This window comes from Gopherus flavomarginatus, chromosome 1 (genome assembly GCF_025201925.1).
Source record: "Gopherus flavomarginatus isolate rGopFla2 chromosome 1, rGopFla2.mat.asm, whole genome shotgun sequence".
In the NCBI taxonomy this organism is placed as follows: domain Eukaryota; kingdom Metazoa; phylum Chordata; order Testudines; family Testudinidae; genus Gopherus; species Gopherus flavomarginatus.
Window position 1 is genome coordinate 205,535,242 of NC_066617.1, and position 18,428 is coordinate 205,553,669.

Sequence of the window (18,428 nt, forward strand, 5' to 3'; positions counted from 1 at the left end):
ATTGGAGACAGCTCAGACAGTAGCCAGGGAATGATTAAAGTGTTGGAAAATATCCGTTATAATGATAAATAGGTTGAGCTCTTTGAGGCTATCTGAACATAGAGAAAGTTAAGGGGTGACTTGATCACCGTCCATAACTACCTACATAACAAACAAAAATTTGATGCTAAAGAGCCCTTCAGCCTAGCAGATAAAACTATTACAAATAAGAATGACTGGAAGCTGTAGCTAGACAAATTCAGACTAAAATAAGGCACTGATGTTTAACAGTAAGAGTAATTAACCATTGGAGCAATTTTACCAAGGGATGTTGTGGATTCTCCATCACTGGAAATTTTAAAGTCAAGATTGCATTTTTTTCTAAAAGATATAGTTTAGTTCAACAGGAATTAATTCAGGGAAGTTCTGTGGCCTGTGTTATACAGGAGGTCAGACTAGATCAGGGGTCGGCAACCTTTCAGAAGTGGTGGGCCGAGTCTTCATTTATTCACTCTAATTAAAGGTTTCACGTGCCAGTAATACATTTTAACGTTTTCAGAAGGTCTCTTTCTATAAGTCTATAATATATAACTAAACTATTATCGTATGTCAAGTAAATAAGGCTTTTTAAATGTTTAAGAAGCTTCATTTAAAATTAAATTAAAATGCAGAGCCCCCCGGACTGGTGGCCAGGACTCGGGCAGTGTGAGTGCCAATGAAAATCAACTCGCGTGCCAACTTCGGCACCTGTGCCATAGGTTGCCTACCCCTGGACTAGATTATCACAGTCATTCCTTCTGGGATTAATCTGTATATCTATGAAAATAAATTCTTCATTTCAGGGCTAAAGAAAGATCAAATCGTTAATTAGGGATTCAGTCAGACAATTCAGGAATTTGCCTGTTCCCTGGATCTTCACGATGCGTATCTGTGCATTTCAATTTGGCATCACATTGATGAATCCTGTTTTACACAATATTTGGGGTATTTCTGGCAATATCAAGCTCTCCCAAAATAGGACCTAGATATATACTGAGTCTGTGATGAATTTCCTGTGACCCAAAGCAGGCTCCAGTATGTAGACCCAAGGTAGCATCATCAACAGGGAGTTTCATGTCACAGTGTCAGCAGCTGGTCTGTCTGTGAGCCCAGTTAACACACAAGCAGATAAAACCCTAATTCAGGACAGCTGCTGAAGCAGCAACACCAATTGCCAGCCCTGCTGCAACTGCAGGTAGTGTTCTCCTAGGATTACCTATGGGTACTGGAGTCTATGGCAGTGTGCTTGACAATAGTTCCCTGGATTGACTTCCAAATAAGAGTGCTACCATGTTTTCTGCTCTCAAACTGAGCAGAATCAGAGAACTCCAGGCTATATCATCAACTGCTCTCTGCATTCAGAATGGCTCTAAGGTGGTGGCTAGACAACACAAATCAGAAGAGTTGCTCTCTGGGTTGTCCCTGATAATTGGCTGATTAAAGGCTGGAGGCTTGCTAGGATGGGGAAGCCAACTAAGCAATTCAGTGGCTCAAGGGAAATGGTCCACAAGGGAGAAGAGCTTGTAAGTCAGCCACCTCAAAATTAAGGCTTAAGGGTCACCTTGCTCCACTAACGCACTGTCTATGATCACAGTTTGGAGTTCCGCTCATCTAGTTCTAGCTTAGATCCACTCCAGTCTGGCTTCCATCCCTTCCATTCCACTGAAATGGCTCTCATCAAAGTCTCTAATGACTTCTGCTTAGCCAAAGCCCAGATTCAGTACTCCATCCTTATCCTCCTTTACCTGTCAGCCACTTTCAACACAGTCAGCTGTGCGCCTCTTGAAATCTTCTCCTCCTATGCCTTTTTGTGACTGTTCTCTCCTGGTTCCCCCTCATCTCTATTCTCTCCTTTTGGATGTCCTTTGGAGGATCCTCCTTATCATCCTGTAGTTTTCTGAGTGCGTTCCACAGGATTCTGTCCTTGGTCTGCTTGTCTTCTCCCTATACTTCATCTCTAAGTAATCTCATCCTAAAACACAAATTCCGCTATCACCTCTGAGCTGATGACTCTCGTATCTGCCTTTCTACTCCAGACCTGTCATTGTCTGTCTGTCTATCTCTCTCTCTCTCTAACATCTCCTTGTGGATGTCTAGACCTCATCTCAAGCTTAACTTGACTAAAATAGAGCTTGTACTTTTTCCCTCCAAGCCCTCCCTACTACCTGCTTTCTTGATCACTGCAGACAACACCACCATCCTGCCTCACTCAGGCCTGTAACCTGGGTATTATCTTTGAGATGGACCTCTTTAAGTCCTCACACTATGGCTAAATCTTGTAGATTCTTTCTGCATAAAACCTCTGAGATGTGGCTTTTCCTATCCAACTGCAGTTTAAATTCTCATCCGGGTTTCTGTCTTCTCATATCTTGATCACTGTAGCATCCTTTTCTCCAGCCTTGACAAATGCAGTCTTGTCCTTCTGATATTCATTGAGAATGCTGCTGCAAAGATCATTTTCCTATTCTTTTGCTTTGACCAAGTTGCCCCTGTTTGCATCCCTCCATTGGCTCCCTCTTCAGGATTGTATCAAATGTAAGTTACTTGTCTTCACTTTCAAGGCCCTTTGTTCCCTATCCCCCTCCTACCTCCACTTGGCACATGATTCCAATCTGCATTACCCACCTGTCAAATTTTCAAACAAGCATGTTTGTTCTTTCTCCCATACTGCCCTTCATGCTTGGGAGGAGCTCCCAATAAGCATTCTCAAAACTAACTCATTATTCTCCTTCAAAACCTTTCTCAAAACTCTACCCATGTTGCCTACAAAAAATTTGACAATGGCTAGTGTGTTGATACCACTGCCCATCATGATGACCAAACTGTAATTGTTTCCTTGTACTTCTGTATCTGTTGTCTTGTCTTGTCTTATAATCTTGTAAGCTCCTTGGGGCAGGCTTTGTCTTTTGTTCTATTTGTACAGTGCAGAACACAATGGGGTCCTGGCTATGACTAAGACTCCTACGTGCTACAGTAATGCAAATAATAATCACAAACTTAATGAGCCCATTTAGGTAGTCCGATATTGTTATCCTGGGCACATACACAAATTGTCAAGGAGGTACGAATAGCAGGAGCATGGTTAAGAAGCTGGCCATGCTTATGACCTGGTCAGAAAGAGCATTTGAATGGTGTCACCCGCACATAGCAGGGGATCAAAATGACACAGTAGGCTGGCCAGGCAGGCAACAGATATGTCCATCAGAGGTGGAAACTCAGTTGTAAGATGCTTATTGTAATATGTCAAACATAAGGAACCCTGTAGATAGCTCTGATTGCCATCAAGATCAGTAGGAAGACAGGTGTACTTCAGCAGGCGTAAAGAGCATAACTCCCTGGGAATAGGCATACTCTGCCTCTCCAATGGGTTTTCTCCTCACACATCGCCATCAGTAACAGGATACTATGTACCAATTTCCCTGGCCTGCCACACACAGTAATGGTTTCTAGCGACAGATCAAAGATCCAATTCATTGTTTTGGTGTTACTGTAGGTAGCAGTCTTAAGGTTCTGTGTTGCCCAGTGAAGGGAGTCTTCTTGGGTATGATTTCTTAGTTCAACCAGATGTCCTGTAATACTCTGTTGCAACACCTTCAGCCCAAGAAAGTGGTTTTTTTCCCTTTTTTTTTTTTTTTTTTCTGTTATTTCAGCGACTGTATTTGTAAACCATGTGCGTGAGGGTCTTTCTCCAGTGGTTTGTTTGCTATGTTGGGATTATTGGACAAAATTTTTAGTTTTATAGACTCCAACCTCCATCTTCTGGCCAGACTGCTGCACTGCACCACTTGCTCCTGTTCAAATTCAGTGCCTTGGCTGGTGAGTTCAGGTGCTTTTCCTCTGATAAGAGACTTTCCTGAAAATTCCTAAACATTCCATATCTGGAACAAGCCTAACTCTTCCTAATGTCAGTAAAAAAATGTTGGATTTTTAATAGCTCCTCTCCAGGCACAAATGTTTTATTAATATTTCCTCAGACTACCAATCACACTGGGACAAATTAAAGAAATCTTCCTTCAGTCTCCAAAACTCCTCATTTCTTCTTAGTCTCCTCATTTCTAGCATTTAGGACTGAAATATTTCCACAAAGATCCTGATGTTAGTGGATACCAAAGGGAGCACCCGATTATTTGAAAGAAAATACAGATTTCTCTAAAATGGCCTTCATATCTGTTGTCAGTTGTCTCCTGCCCTCTATGGTTGCCAAAGCTTGTATGGCTTATTGTTGGGATAGAGCATCCAGTAAGAGGAAAAAACAACTTAGATCCAGTAAGTTGACTCTGGTTTACATTTACGGGAAATAATGCTGCCTGCTTCCTATTTACAATGTCACCTGAAAGTGAGAACAGATGTTCATATGGCACTGTTGTAGCCAGTGTTGCAAGGTATTTACCTGCTAGATATGCTAAACATTTGTATGCCCCTTTATGCTTTGACTTGTAAGCTCTAAAGTAATAATAAATCTACATTTGAAAGTGACACTTTCATGATAGAGATTGTACAAAGTACTTGTATGAGATGTATTGAAAAATACTGTTTTCTTTTATACAGTACAAATATTTGTAATACAAATAATATAAAGTGAGCATTGTACACTTTGTATTCTGTGGTGTAATTGAAATCAATATATTTAAAAATTTAGAAAAATGTTCAGAAATATTTATAATAAATTTACATTGGCATTCTATTATTGTTTAATAGTGCAATTAAAACTGTGATTAATTGAAACTGTTTTTTAAAATCTAGTTGATTTATTTTGTGTTAAACGCTTGCATTAATTGCAGTTAATTGACAGCCCTAAAATAACTAAATAACTAATTCTTAGTCGGATACAGTGGTATAAAATTTAAATTCCATTGTTTGTAAAATCAAAATCACGCTAGACGTAACCAGAATCTTTTCTAATTGTTGTTATACTTAATTTAATTTTTTTTAAAGTATCCAAATATCTCTTCATGGATTAGGACATATATTTTACAGGATATATATCCCCCGTCATAAAATTTCCCATAATGAAATGGGGTATATTTAACAAGAAACACGACTGCTTTGGGCAGTAAAGAATAGGACCACATGAAGAAATTTGTGTGGCAGTCACTTAATTATCTATTCCCTCTTTTACCAAATACTGCAAAATTAACATTGTTGTCAGTTGATACATTCAGGCTGCTCTGAACCAATTAAAAAAATGAGAATAGATCAATTTAATGTGCATAGCTGGGACTTTTAGGCTTGTTGCCTACTCTGTTTTTATTCTTTGGTTGTTTCCTGTTCTGAGTTTGTGCTTCCCAGTTGTCATTTGCATACCAACAAATGAGTCATATAAAATAAAAAAATTGATTTTCTTATTTGTAATTTTAATTTCTCCCTGCTATGCATGTCCTGCTCCATTAATCTGTTAGGATGATAAAATTTTGTTGTTTATTGACAAGTATAATTGCAGTGAAACTACTTGATTTGTCATTTATCTTGGAATTTATATGTATTTTCTGAGTTATGTTTTCCAACATTCAATTTTGGAAATATCTTTTGGGGTTGCAGTTAGCTATGTGTCCAGCAGGTAGAGACTGGAGTCTGCAAAGCAGGATTTAAAAAAAAAAAATTTTTTTTTTTTTTTTTTTTTTTAACACCAGAGAGCTGCCTCAAAGCTAAAGGAAAGGCAGGATTACCTAAAAATATAGTACAGTGTGGTACCACTATGCAAAATGGGTATTGTCCTCTTCCTGTGCTTATATTCCCCTCTTTCCTTCATCAGAGGAAGAGGTGGTTATATAATTGGAGCAAGATTCAAATCTTTCATATTCTTCTGAGGGGATCTTACTGTACCATTGAAATGTCCTGATTAAGAATATAGGTAAGCATTTTAAAATGCAGCCTATGGAGGAAAAAGATGGAAGATTCTTACCTTTTTTTCCTTCCCAATCTTCCATCCCATTTTTCAGAAGGCAAAGGGGAAAATATTGCCTCTTTAAAAAGTTAATACAGGTCAGATTACAACTATGGGGATATGAATAGCAGCATACACCAAAGTGCTCCTCTGTAACTCCCCTTTGTGGATACTGCGGGCACAAGTGAAAAAGTTTCTAGTTTTCCATTACTGTGGTCCTATTTGAAGAGGACTGTGTTAATGCAAACTAGGAACCTTTTGGCTTGTTCCTGGAGCATCCACATTGGGAAGTTGCAGTGCAACTCTTTGGTGCATGCTGCTATTCACACCTCTATAATCTGAACTGTGGGACAGTGTAGACAAGCTCTGAGTGATGCTGCACAGGTGTAATTGAAAGCATGATTTGGAGATAAAGAAGTTAGGGTTATCACTGAGAAGCTGTGAAGGGTGCAAGTTGACCCGAAGAATCTTAATTATTATTTGTGGTTCACAAGAGGAAAAGAAAACCAGCTTGATTTTCTCAAGGTGACTTTTCAGGGCTTTGCTGGAACTTTTTTTTGCTTGTAAAGTGAACAAATTTGAGCTAGCAATTAGAGATGATCAACATGGAACCCCTCCATGCTATTCTACAGAAGAAAATATGCATGGGTCTGTCCCTGCCTGCAGGTATATGGGATCTTGGGGAGCAATTACCACACAGGTGGGGTGCCAATTAATTTCTTTATTAAAGGAAAAAGGAAGTGGTGGGAATTTAACAATGACATGCGATGGGATGGGATGTATGGTGCTTACAATAGACAATGATAAGAGGGGGTTCTTATTGAACAGTGTAGGGAGTTTTAACAGTGGGGTACAGTAAGTGCGGTTCAGCACAATGGGATACAGTACAGTCAATAAGCAACTCAACTTTATATAGGAACAACTCTAGATACTGTGTGGAATGCAAAATAAAATGGTAGCTTCTATATAAAAATGGTATACAAAGTATATTAGAAAATTGGAGGCAACTAATGGGGTGTTATAACCACAAGTAAAATGTGAGTCACAGTGCAGTAATACAATATGGGTGATAAGTAAAATTATGCAATGTAGACAATTACTGACTTAATTTGTGAGGCTGTGATAGCAAGGATGTACCTAAAAGCTGGGTCAAGAAGCGGGAGGGGGGAGGGGAGTGAGTGATTAGTGGTAACTAACGAGAGGAGAGTGCAGCTGCAAGCAGCAAGAGACTCTGAAGCCGTGTGGGGTGAAGCCCAGAGCAGCAGTCTTCAGGAGCCTGCGGGCTGGAGGTACGGGAGACAAGAGCAGCTGGAGTGCACTTAAGGGGAGTCTGGGAGCAACAAGAGGGGAGGGCGCTGAACGTGTAAGCGATGGGAAGGCACGTGGAGAATGGGGGAGACGGCTGAGGGAAGAAGCAGGTTGCAGCAGCGGAGAGCACTTCAGGGAAGTTGCGGAGCAGCGGGGTGAAGACAAACAGAGCAGTGTGATGGTGATCTTCGGTAGGGGAGGGGCAGTGGAGGAGCGGGGGCACGAACACAGGGGATACAGGGACAGGCAGCAGAGAGTTGTAAAGAAGGGCTAGAGGGACACCCAAAAAAAAAAGGGAAAGAAGCGGCAAAAGGTTTGGGAAGTTACACGGGGGGGGGGAAGAGGGCAGCAAGGGGTTACCACAGGGAGACACGGAGAAGTACACAGAGGGGGAAATTGGAACGGGGGAAAAACAGACACGGGAAAGTTCAGGGAGAGATTGGGACAGTGGGAAGACGAATTCAAGCAGTAAAACCCTAATCTATCCTCTAACTTAATTAAACTTATGTAAATTACAAGCAGCTTATACAAAGTAATAAAACAGGTACAGAATACAACCAGGCAATGGTTTTTTTTAAATCTATCTTAATCAACGACTAGGCAAAACAACAAATATCACAATTCTAAGCAAACTATAACAAGCAACTATACAGAGCAACAAAACAGCAAACTATAACAAGACATGTGAAACTTACAAGCTCTACAGTCTTAGCAAACTATGACTTATTAAACTAAAAAGCAAAACCTACGGTGCACCTTATGCTATGGGGAAGTCACAGAGGGCAGAGTGTTATGTGCCCAGGATACAGCTCCCAAGGCAGCCCCAAGGAAGCCAAGGGATGGTGGCTGCAGCAGTGGATACAGCTGAAAGCAGGGAGCAGAGCTTAGCAGCGGCACAAGCTTATTTTTAGCAGCAAAGCACTGCGGAGTTTGAGAGGTTTTAAGACACAGACCAAGGTTTAGCTTGAGTCTGTGTGCTAGGGAAACAGAGCCAGCAGCTAAAGTAATAAAATAAAAGTATGGAAAGTTTTACAGAGGGATTCTTACGAGTCCCCAAGGCAGCAGCAAAGGCAGAAGCAGCAGTAACATCAGAAGAAGCAAGGAGGGCTCGGTATGGTCTTGATAATCAGGAGATCTCTCAGGCAGCAATTCGTTCTTCGTGGGGGGGGTTTAAAAACCGAGGGTACGCTCAAAAATAAAACGAGAGCGGAGAAAGGACCCCCCAAAACCCCTGGCTGTTCAGACCAGGCAGCAATGCAGGAACCTTTCTGATGTTTGTTTCAAAAATGTCTGTTTTTAAAGGCAAACTTAGGCAGTTTCCTGCCAGTGATCCTGATAGGCTCCCTCTGTCACAGGGGAGGAGGCACAGGGAAAAACTGCAGGTGAGCACAGAGACATGCCTGGGCAGAGTCCTGTGCAATAGGTGACTCAAAAGCACATGAGGCCTATGACTCATGCCCAGGATCTTAAAAACACAATAGGTCTTGCAGCTCTGGACATTGCCTGCCCTACACCAAGCCCAGGTTCAACAAGGTGATAATAGGACTAACCCTTCGAATAGGGCAGTGGTCCCACTTAGCATGCAGCACAAGTGGCCATCCCTTTGAGAAGGGCAGTGGCCCTGGTAAACAACTTAACAGCCAGGGAAGGGCGGCCACAGGAGGAGAACAAAAACAAAATGGAGTATGGGGACGGCTGTAAGAAATAAATTGGAATAGGGAGATAGCTGTAACAGACAGGGTCCTACACACGCCTATCACAACATGGGGTGTACCTCATCCAGAGCACTAAATGCCCCTATAACGTTGTGGGTGAAACCAGGCAATCACTATGCTCTTGAATGAATTCACACTGGAAGATAAGACAGAAACACTATATCACTTGTGGGTGAACACTTTTTGCAAAGCGATCACACTGTATCTGACCTGTCAGCCCTTTTTCTCAAGGGAAACCTGTACAACACTTTCAAAAGACAAGCCAGAGTGCTTAAATCCATAACTTTGCTAGATACTAAAAATCATGGACTGAATGAGACAGTGGATTTATGGTTTATTATAACAATCTATAACCCATTAGCGCCACCCCTTGCAACCTCTCTACCCCATTCCTTTTCCCCCCGTGACTGGAATGGTGTTAACGAGGGCCACTTCACTTTGAATGGTCCCTTGAAATGTGTTGGCTGCTTATTCTAAAAAACCTGTTTCACCTTGTATTTATCTGTGACAGTCCATGTATGTTTTCTAGACCTGAAGAAGAGCTCTGTGTAAGAGAGACAAGCTTTCGATCACTAACAGAAGTTGGTTAAATAAAAGATATTACCTCACCCATCTTGTCTGGTTTATATGCTAGGACCAACAGGACTGTAAGATTGCATTCTGCAGAATAGGCATGCTGCTTGCTTCTTCCACAGCTGGGAGAACAACCCCAGAAAGTCTAGTCTGTGACAGCAAAGAGACTGGTCATTACACCTGCCTTGAACAAAGTGTAGCCTTTATGTTTTCACCTGTGACATGAGTGGAGTGACTAATGGATAGTGACAGAGCCTCCAGCCACACTACCAAATTCCTGCTCTTGCCTCAAATGCTTATAAGGACATTTCCAACTGAAAAATCATATTTACATATGTAAACTTGGTACCATCTAGGTTTATAAGTAAACCCTACAATTATTAGAACTGAAGCAGATTAGAGGGAGAAATAATTCCCTTTTATATTTCAGTTTATTTTCTTCATTTTACGGCACTTTATTTTACAGCATTTTGTAGTGAGTTTTGCTGTCTTGTCAATGGTGTATACTGTTCTTCTTGGCTCTGCAAAAGGGTGTTTATCAGTTATAGTGAAACTGATGAGGCTGTAGGCTTGGTTGTGCACACAGCGAAGAGAAAAGTGTTCCTGAGCACATTTAGTGATGTCGCGTGGGCACTAGAGTAACACAACTGTCTAATTATGAACAGGAATTAGAAAAGAGTAGTCTCTTACTTGCTGCTTAAAGGTTGTTCTATCAGAAAATTGAATGTTTAAAAACTAATCAGTTTTGGAAAACACTTAAAAGGAACAAAAAATTTATTTTAAAAAAAAATACTTTCAGTTTGTCCTGAACAGATTCATTTATGACTTGATCTCTCACATTGTATAGATTGACAGATTCCAAAGTCAGAAGGACCGTTGTGAACATCTGGTCTGGCCTCCTGTCTAAAACAGTCTATAGAACTTCCCCAAAATAATTTCTAGAGCATATCTTTAGAAAAAATATTCAATCTTGATTTAAAAATTTTGAGTAATGGAGAATCCATCACAACCCTTGGTAAATTGTTCCAGTGGTTAATTACTATCACCGTTAAAGATGTATACCTTATTTCCAGTCTGAATTTGTCTAGCTTCAGTTGTATGCCAGTTTTTCTAAGCCCACTATAATATCACTGAATATAATGAAGCATTTTTTAAATGTACTGACTCTGCTGTTCCATAACAGCATTTGTGGCATTTTACTATTGAAACAGTTGGTATACCTGTATTCGTTATTGTTTTATGTTTGTTTTTTAAATGCAAGTATGTTTAAAATACAAATATTTCACATGTGCTTCATAAGTCAGGGGACCAGAGAGGGAGGTGCAGGAGGGAAGGCAATAAGGGGATATATTGTCAACTAGCTCAAAAAACAATGGGAATATTAAACCTATTAGTAATAGTAATTTTTTATTTAAACACAGCTTTGTAAATATTAGAAATTCATCAGTTAGAGTGGATAGGATTAGATTTAGGCAGTTTACTCTTCTGAAGAGTAGTAATTATTTAGTTAAAGTGCTAGTTTTTTCTGTCTGTTTAAAGTGATACCTGTTATCGTCATGTTACAGAGGCGGATGCCCCAAACTTTCCGTGATCCAGCTACTGCCCCCCTGAGGAAACTCTCCGTTGATCTGATCAAAACATACAAACATATTAATGAGGTAAAGACCACATAGTTCACTGTTATATTTTTATTTAATGTATCATAACTTGCTGCTAATTACAATACGTAGTGTTATCAAAAATATTGATTAAAGTGTTCCAAGTAGATTTTTCTATAAGATGCAATGAATTTAGGCACATTTCTTTTACTGGCTCATTATACAGGTTTTCTTTCTTAATTTATGAATTAACTTGACGAATTCTAAATTAAACAAGTCCATGTACTTTTATTGTAAATAAAAATAACATGCAATACAAAAAAGTTTTTGCCCTTTTTTATTCTTTATTATGTATTTAAAATCTGGGTTCATCTCCTCCCCCTCCCCCCCCACCCCCGCCACTTCCCCTGTAGAGATATCAGTAATGCCTTGTCTTCTCTTCTTTGGTGGGAAGTCTCCTTGAAGGACCTGAAGTGGAAACTTTCTCTGCCTTTAATTTAAAGGGGCTTGGTGGATGTTGAATATTTAGGCCTAAATTTTCAAAAGTGACTATTTTGGGCTCCTCAGTTTTCGGGTGCCCAACTTCAGACAACTTTAATGAGCCTGATTTGTCAGAACTGTTGAGTACCTGCCTTCGGAAAACGAGGTCCCTTTCAGTTGTCTCAAGTTGAGCAGCCAAATCACACCTCCCAAAATCAACAGTCACTTTTGAAGGTGTAGGTCTTTGTAGTTTTGTGGTGGTCTGTTTTTTCTTCCAACGGTTCATAGAGCATTTACTTTCCATTGATTTTACCAACAACACACGTGTTCTAAACACTGAATAAAAATCAGATTCCCTCCCAATTGCTCGTGTTTCACTACTTGATACCTGTGAGGTCATAATCCTACTGGGCCTCCAGTCCATAATCTTCTGGAAAAGGTCTAGACAGCAGCTGAATTGCTATTGTAAATACATATAAAAGACCTTCAAGTTTATTTATATCGTCAGGAAAACATAAGCCATCTTTGCCTTTCATGTTATCTTTTGATTGCTTTATCTTTTAGAAAAATTGTGTTTCTATAAAGCCTCCTTAATTGATCTGATTATCGTAATTATTCAAAATCCAAAAGAAGGCAGAGTTCTAAAGCAAGGAAGTGGTGATGTCCTCCGAGATGCCTGTGGTGATTGTAGAATAAGACAAATAGCACTGCAGCCATCCATGATTTCACTTTGTTTTTTCTTTTAGTCGTGGGTACTTATGGACTATAGTCTGGCAAAATTACGATCTCTAATCAAGGCCCCAGCAGTTTAAAAGCAGCTGCTGTTATCTACTGGCCTGTGCTTGAGCCTGGGAGTCCAGAATTGCTATGTCACTGAGTGGCCTTAGCAAGATGTTTAATTCCTTTTGCCTCACTTTTTCTACCTTATTGTTTTGTACAGCACTTGAAAAATATAAAATGTTAAATGCCAAGTATTTCCATATTTAATTATCATTATTATGTTGTGTATATATTGTAATGCTAGGCAACAATTGAATCTTTTGTTACTCTGCTTCTCCCAATGCTTACATATTTAATTTTACTTTCTATTGGTAACACTTTAGTCTTTGTCTATCCTTTTTAAACATGAATAAAGATGTTAGGTTAATTTTCGTGTGTGCGTCATAGGACCGTAAGGGACCTGAAGAGATCGTCTAGTCCAATTTCCTGCATTCAAGGCAGGACTAAGTATTACCTTTTTTTATCAGAGGGGTAGCCATGTTAGTCTGGATCTGTAAAAGCAGCAAAGAATCCTGTGGCACCTTATAGACTAACAGACGTTTTGGAGCATGAGCTTTCGTGGGTGAATACCCACTTCGTCAGATGCATGTAGTGGAAATTTCCAGGGGCAGGTATATATATGCAGGCAAGCTAGAGATAATGAGGTAGTTCAGTCAGGGAGGATGAGGCCCTGTTCTAGCAGTTGAGGTGTGATTGAACTACCTCATTATCTCTAGCTTGCCTGCATATATATACCTGCCCCTGGAAATTTCCACTACATGCATCTGACGAAGTGGGTATCCACCCACGAAAGCTCATGCTCCAAAACGTCTGTTAGTCTATAAGGTGCCACAGGATTCTTTGCTGCTTTTATTACTGTCTCTCACACACAAAAAAGGTAAGTGACTTAACCATGGTGTTTTTTCTCTTTTGTACCCTTTATTTCTTCTTCGAGTGCTTGCTCATGTCCATTCCAAGTAGATGTGTGCGCGCTGTGTGCACGTCCGTTGGAAGATTTTTACCCTAGCAACACTCGGTGGGTCGGTTGGGGCGTCCCCTGGTGTGGCACCGCTATGTCACTGAACATATACCCCTGCCGACCCATCCGCTCCTCAGTTCCTTCTTACCGCCCGTGTCGGTCGTTGGAACAGAGGAGCACAGCTTAGCTGATCTCTACCTCCCTAGCTTTTCGCTCGTTCTAATACTTACTGTGTATATAGTTATTTTCTGTAGTTCTAGTTAATAGATTTTTGTAAATGTAGTTAGTGTATATAGTTCAGAGGGTCGGGGATTAGCCCTTTCCCTCTCCCCGTGCCCAGGCCCATGCCTGGCTCACCGGGTTTCAAACCGTGCTCGGCCTGCCGCCGGCTGATGCCCATGGGAGACCCCCACGACTCTTGCCTCAAGTGCTTGGGGGAATCCCACCTTGCAGACATGTGCCGGATCTACAAATCGTTTAAACCGCGGACGAAAAAGGAGCTGGACTTTCGCCTTAAGCAGTTCCTAATGGAGGCAGCCCTCACTCCTCCAGCTGCGGCACCGCCTGCTGGACAGTCCGCGCCGGGGAGAAGTGCCTCATCGGCACCGGAGAGCGCCGGCACTGCGAAAACAGCTCGACACCAACCGTCACCAGCACAGAGACCGGCCTGGCACTGCTCCCTCTCCCCACGTGCCAAGAAGCTTAAAGCTCCTGTGGCCTCAGTATCTGCACCGCAGTCTGAGCAACAATCTAAGTTGAGCTGCCCAGCACCACCAACTACTGTGGTGCCGACAACCTCCGCACTGTTGATTCCAGCAGTGCAAGAGCCGTTGAGTCTGGTGCGTGACAGCTCCCCGGCACATGCCTCGGTAGAGCTTCTCGTTCGCACTACACCAGAGACATTTGCAACGGTGAGGGAACTTACTGCCTTAACAGAGCCCGCTCTGCCTCAACCCCCGGTAGCGCCGGTGCGGGTTATTCAGTTGACAGGCAAGCTGGCCATGGTGAGACCACCTTCCATTGGCACCTCAGGCAGACAGCACTCAAGATCGAGATCCCGTCAGTGCTCTCGATCTCGCCATCACTCCAGATCCAGGCGCCGCTCGCAGTCCCGGTACCCATCTCCTGCCCGGTACCGGTCGCACTTGTGGCACCACTCGAGGTCCCGCTCTCTGGGCCGATATTCCGGTACTGGTCCAGCTCTCGGCACCGTTCGCACCGCAGCTGCTCTCATCACAGAGTGTCCAGATCCCGGTCGACCTCCTGGCACCGCGCCGGTCGTAGGTCCCGATCACGCCCTCGGTACTGATACGACTCCTGGTACTGCTCTCCGGTGCAGCACGCCATACAGTACCCTAGAGACAGGGCTTACCCTCAAACATCCTCCGCTCTGCCATGGCCATCGAGGCATGCGTCCGAGTCATCGCACTCGGATAGTGCTGCCTATCCTGATTCAGAGGCGCACAGCCGGGTTCTCCATGAGGCTCAAGGTCCAGACCAAGATCCTCATCAGTGGTCCTTTTGGACGCCTTGGGCATATCACCAGGCCCAAGGTGAGCCCACGGTACCATCACGTTCCGCCGCATCGGAACATCGCGCACCAGAGGCCACTGTTAGCCGCCCCCCTCCAGCAGGTACAGATCACTCTCCTCAGGTACCGGACCTTCAGGCCCTCCCGGACCCTGACGTACCTCCAGACCAAGAGTCCCTCCAGGAACCACTGGTACCGGGTCTGTCGTCGTCCTCTTCACTCGACGAGGCAGTGGCTGGTACATCCTCCTCGGGCCCACCCCCTATTGACCTCTGAGCTCACTAGGATCTTTTTAGGCCAGTCGCCTTAAATATCAGTCTCCAGGTGGAGGAGGTCCCTAACGTTGAGGACCTGGTTATAGACATACTGTCGGTGAATGCCCCAGCCCGCGTAGCTTTGCCGTTTATACTCTCTATCCAAGCCAAAGCGGACACAATCTGGCAATCCCCGGCGTCTATCCCTCCTACGGTCAGAGGGTTGGAAAGAAAGTGTATGGTACCCTCCAAAGGGTATGAATACCTATAGACCTATCCTCCTCCATGCTCCTTGATGATTCAATCCGTCAATGAACGAGAACGCCATGGCCAGCAAGCCCCCGCCCCAAAATCCTGGGAGGCTAGGCAGATGGACCTGTTAGGACGTAAAGTCTACTCTGCAGGGGGCCTCCAACTCAGGGTGGCGAACCAACAGGCCCTGCTCAGTAGATATAACTATAACACCTGGCAGTCGGTGGGTAAGTTCACTGAGCTCGTCCCACCAGACTCCCGCCAGGAATTCCAAGCCCTTCTCGAGGAAGGAAAGAAGGTGGCGCGGATGTCCCTGCAGGCCTCCCTCGACGCTGCGGATTCGGCGGCCAGAACCGTGGCCTCGGGAATTACTATGAGGAGAATCTCGTGGCTGCAAGTGTCAGGTCTGCCTGCTGAACTGCAACACACCATCCAGGACCTGCCGTTTGAAGGCTAGGGCCTTTTCTCCCAGAAGACGGACCCTAGGCTACAGAGTCTTAAGGACAATCGGGTGATCATGCGTTCCCTCGGGATGCACACCCCACGGACCCAACGCAGGTCCTTCTGTAGCCAACCCCAGCGCCCTTAGCCCCCTCCCAGACCGCGTCAAGACTTTGGCAGGAGATGTGGTCGCAGGAACCGCAAGTGACAATCTTGGTCCCAAGGCGGCCACAATACCGGTCCCGCCAAGCCAGTGCCGGGCCCCAAAGCGAACTTTTGAAGGTGCGCCCAAGAGCAGAGCACCAGTCCTTTCCCAGGATCCCCTTCGTTTTCCAACTGCCTTTCCTCCTTCCTCCCTGCGTGGTCCCAGTTAACCTTGGATCGCTGAGTCCTACGCACGGTGGAATTTGGATACCACCTCCAATTTATTTCGCCCTCTCCCTCTCCCCCCCCCCCTTCCCATCCCTCTTCAGGGACCCCTCTCACGAGCAATTCCTCTGGCAAGAGGTTCCCACGCTCCTCTCAATCGGAGCTATAGAGGAGATACCGGAGGAATTAAGGGGCAGGGGATTTTACTCCTGATATTTCCTAATCCCCAAGGCAAAGGGAGGTCTTCGACCCCTCCTGGACCTGCGAGGACTCAACATGTTTCTGAAGAAGTTGAAGTTCCGCATGGTATCCCTGGGGACCATTATCCCTTCCTTGGATCCTGGAGACTGGTACGCTGCTCTTGACATAAAGCACGCATATTTCCACATTGCTATTTATCCCCTGCACAGACGGTACCTACGGTTTATGGTGCACCGCCAACATTTCCAGTTTGCAGTCCTTCCGTTTGGCCTCTCCACGGCCCCTCGCGTCTTTACAAAGTGCATGGCGGTAGTGGCTGCCTTCCTCCGTCGTCGGCGAATACATGTGTTTCCTTACCTAGATGACTGGCTTATTCGAGGGACCTCTGAGGCCCAGATCACCTAGCATGTAGCCATCATCACGGACCTATTCGAGAGACTGGGCCTGATAATCAGTCGAGAGAAGTCTACTCTCGTATCCACTCAAAGAATAGAATTCACTGGGGCCATTCTGGACTCCAAACTCGCAAGAGCCTGCCTGCCACCACCCCAGTTTCAGGCACTAGTCTCCATTATAAAAAGCCTCCAAACCTTTCCGATGACCTCGGCTCGCACCTGTCTGAGCCTTCTTGGTCACATGGCCGTATGTACCTTTGTAACCAAGCGTGCAAAATTACGCATTCATCCCCTTCAAACCTGGCTCGCCTCAGTGTACCGTCCAGGCAGAGATACCATAGACATGGTGGTCACCATTCCTCAGAGCATCTTAGACTCCCTGAACTAGTGGCTAACACCCTCCCTGGTTTGTGCGGGACTGCCGTTCCATCTGAGGCAGCCCTCAGTGTCCCTAACGACGGACACGTCGTCTCTCTGCTGGGGGGCTCATCTAGATCATCGTCGCATGCAAGGCCTCTGGTCACTTCAATAGCTAGAGTTGCACATAAACGTCCGGGAGCTGAGAGCAGTCTGCCTGGCGTGCCAGACATTCCTACAACACCTGCAAGATCACTGTTTTTCGGTGCTTACCGACAACACAACGGCCATGCACTACACCAAAGAGCAGGGCGGGACTCGATCCTCCCCACTTTGTCAGGAGGCGATCCAATTGTGGGAATTTTGCATAGCCCTCGATAGACCTTGTAGCATCGTTCCTCCCGGGAGTCTGGAACACCCTGGCAGACCATCTCAGCAGATTCTTTCGGTCTCACGAGTGGTCGCTTCACCCGGACGTCCTATATTCCATCTTCCAGAAGTGGGGCTTTCCCCATATAGACCTCTTCGCTTCCCGTGACAACAGGAAGTGCCAGAAGTTCTGCTCCTTCCAAGGTCTAGCCCCGGGCTCAATATTGGACGCCTTCCTAATCTCATGGAAGGACCAGCTGCTGTATGCCTTTCCACCCTTCCCACTGGTGCACAAGGTTCTCTTCAAGCTCCGCACTGATAGGGCTCGCCTGATCCTGATCGCCCCTGCGTGGCACTGACAGCGCTGGTACACAACGTTGCTGGACCACTCGATAGCCAACCCAATCCCTCTGCCCCCGCATCAGGATCTTATAACGCAGGACCACGGCAGGCTTCACCACCTGGAACTGCAATCCCTCCATCTCACAGCGTGGCTCCTGCATGGTTAACCCAGTCGGAGTTACGTTGCTCTGCCTCTGTGCAAGAAATACTCCTGGGCAGCAGAAAACCTTCTGCCTGATCTACGTACTTGGCCAAGTGGAAACGTTTTTCTTGCTGGTGTCAAGCACAAAATACATCACCCACGGAGGTTCCCATTCCCACTATATTGGACTACCTCTGGTACCTTAAACAAAAAGGCCTCGCTATCTCATCATTGCGAGTGCACTTGGCCGCTATTTCTACTTTCCACCCCGGAGAAGGTACTTACTCTGCCTTTTCCCACCCTGTGGTCTCGAGGTTCCTCAAAGGTTTGGAGCGTCTATACCCCCTAGTACGATGCCCCGCCCCTTCCTGGGACCTCAACTTGGTCCTGACGAGACTTATGACTCCTTCATTCGAGCCACTGGCGACCTGCTCACTCCTGTATTTGTCGTGGAAAACAGC

At 44.5% G+C, this 18,428-nt stretch overlaps 2 protein-coding genes across 5 annotated transcripts in view; both read left to right on the forward strand.

Annotated features, from left to right (window-relative positions):
- The window catches only part of TTC3 (tetratricopeptide repeat domain 3), a 367,670-nt gene that overhangs the window by 342,166 nt on the left and 7,076 nt on the right, over positions 1–18,428 (forward strand). Inside the window, exon 40 of one of the 2 annotated variants that reach the window (XM_050916335.1) lies at positions 8,777–8,804. The exons of the other annotated variant lie outside the window; for it this stretch is intronic. Coding sequence (XP_050772292.1) covers positions 8,777–8,789 — 13 coding nt within the window. The 3' untranslated portion in view covers positions 8,790–8,804. Of the gene's footprint in view, positions 1–8,776; positions 8,805–18,428 lie in introns of those variants that run through there. 2 annotated transcript variants of the gene reach the window in all.
- Positions 1–18,428, forward strand: part of DYRK1A (dual specificity tyrosine phosphorylation regulated kinase 1A) — a 156,838-nt gene that overhangs the window by 94,459 nt on the left and 43,951 nt on the right. For all 3 annotated transcript variants that reach the window (XM_050916370.1, XM_050916350.1, XM_050916360.1), the window contains one exon: positions 11,064–11,156. In XM_050916370.1, the coding sequence (XP_050772327.1) occupies positions 11,064–11,156 (93 nt within the window). The remainder of the gene's footprint in view (positions 1–11,063; positions 11,157–18,428) is intronic.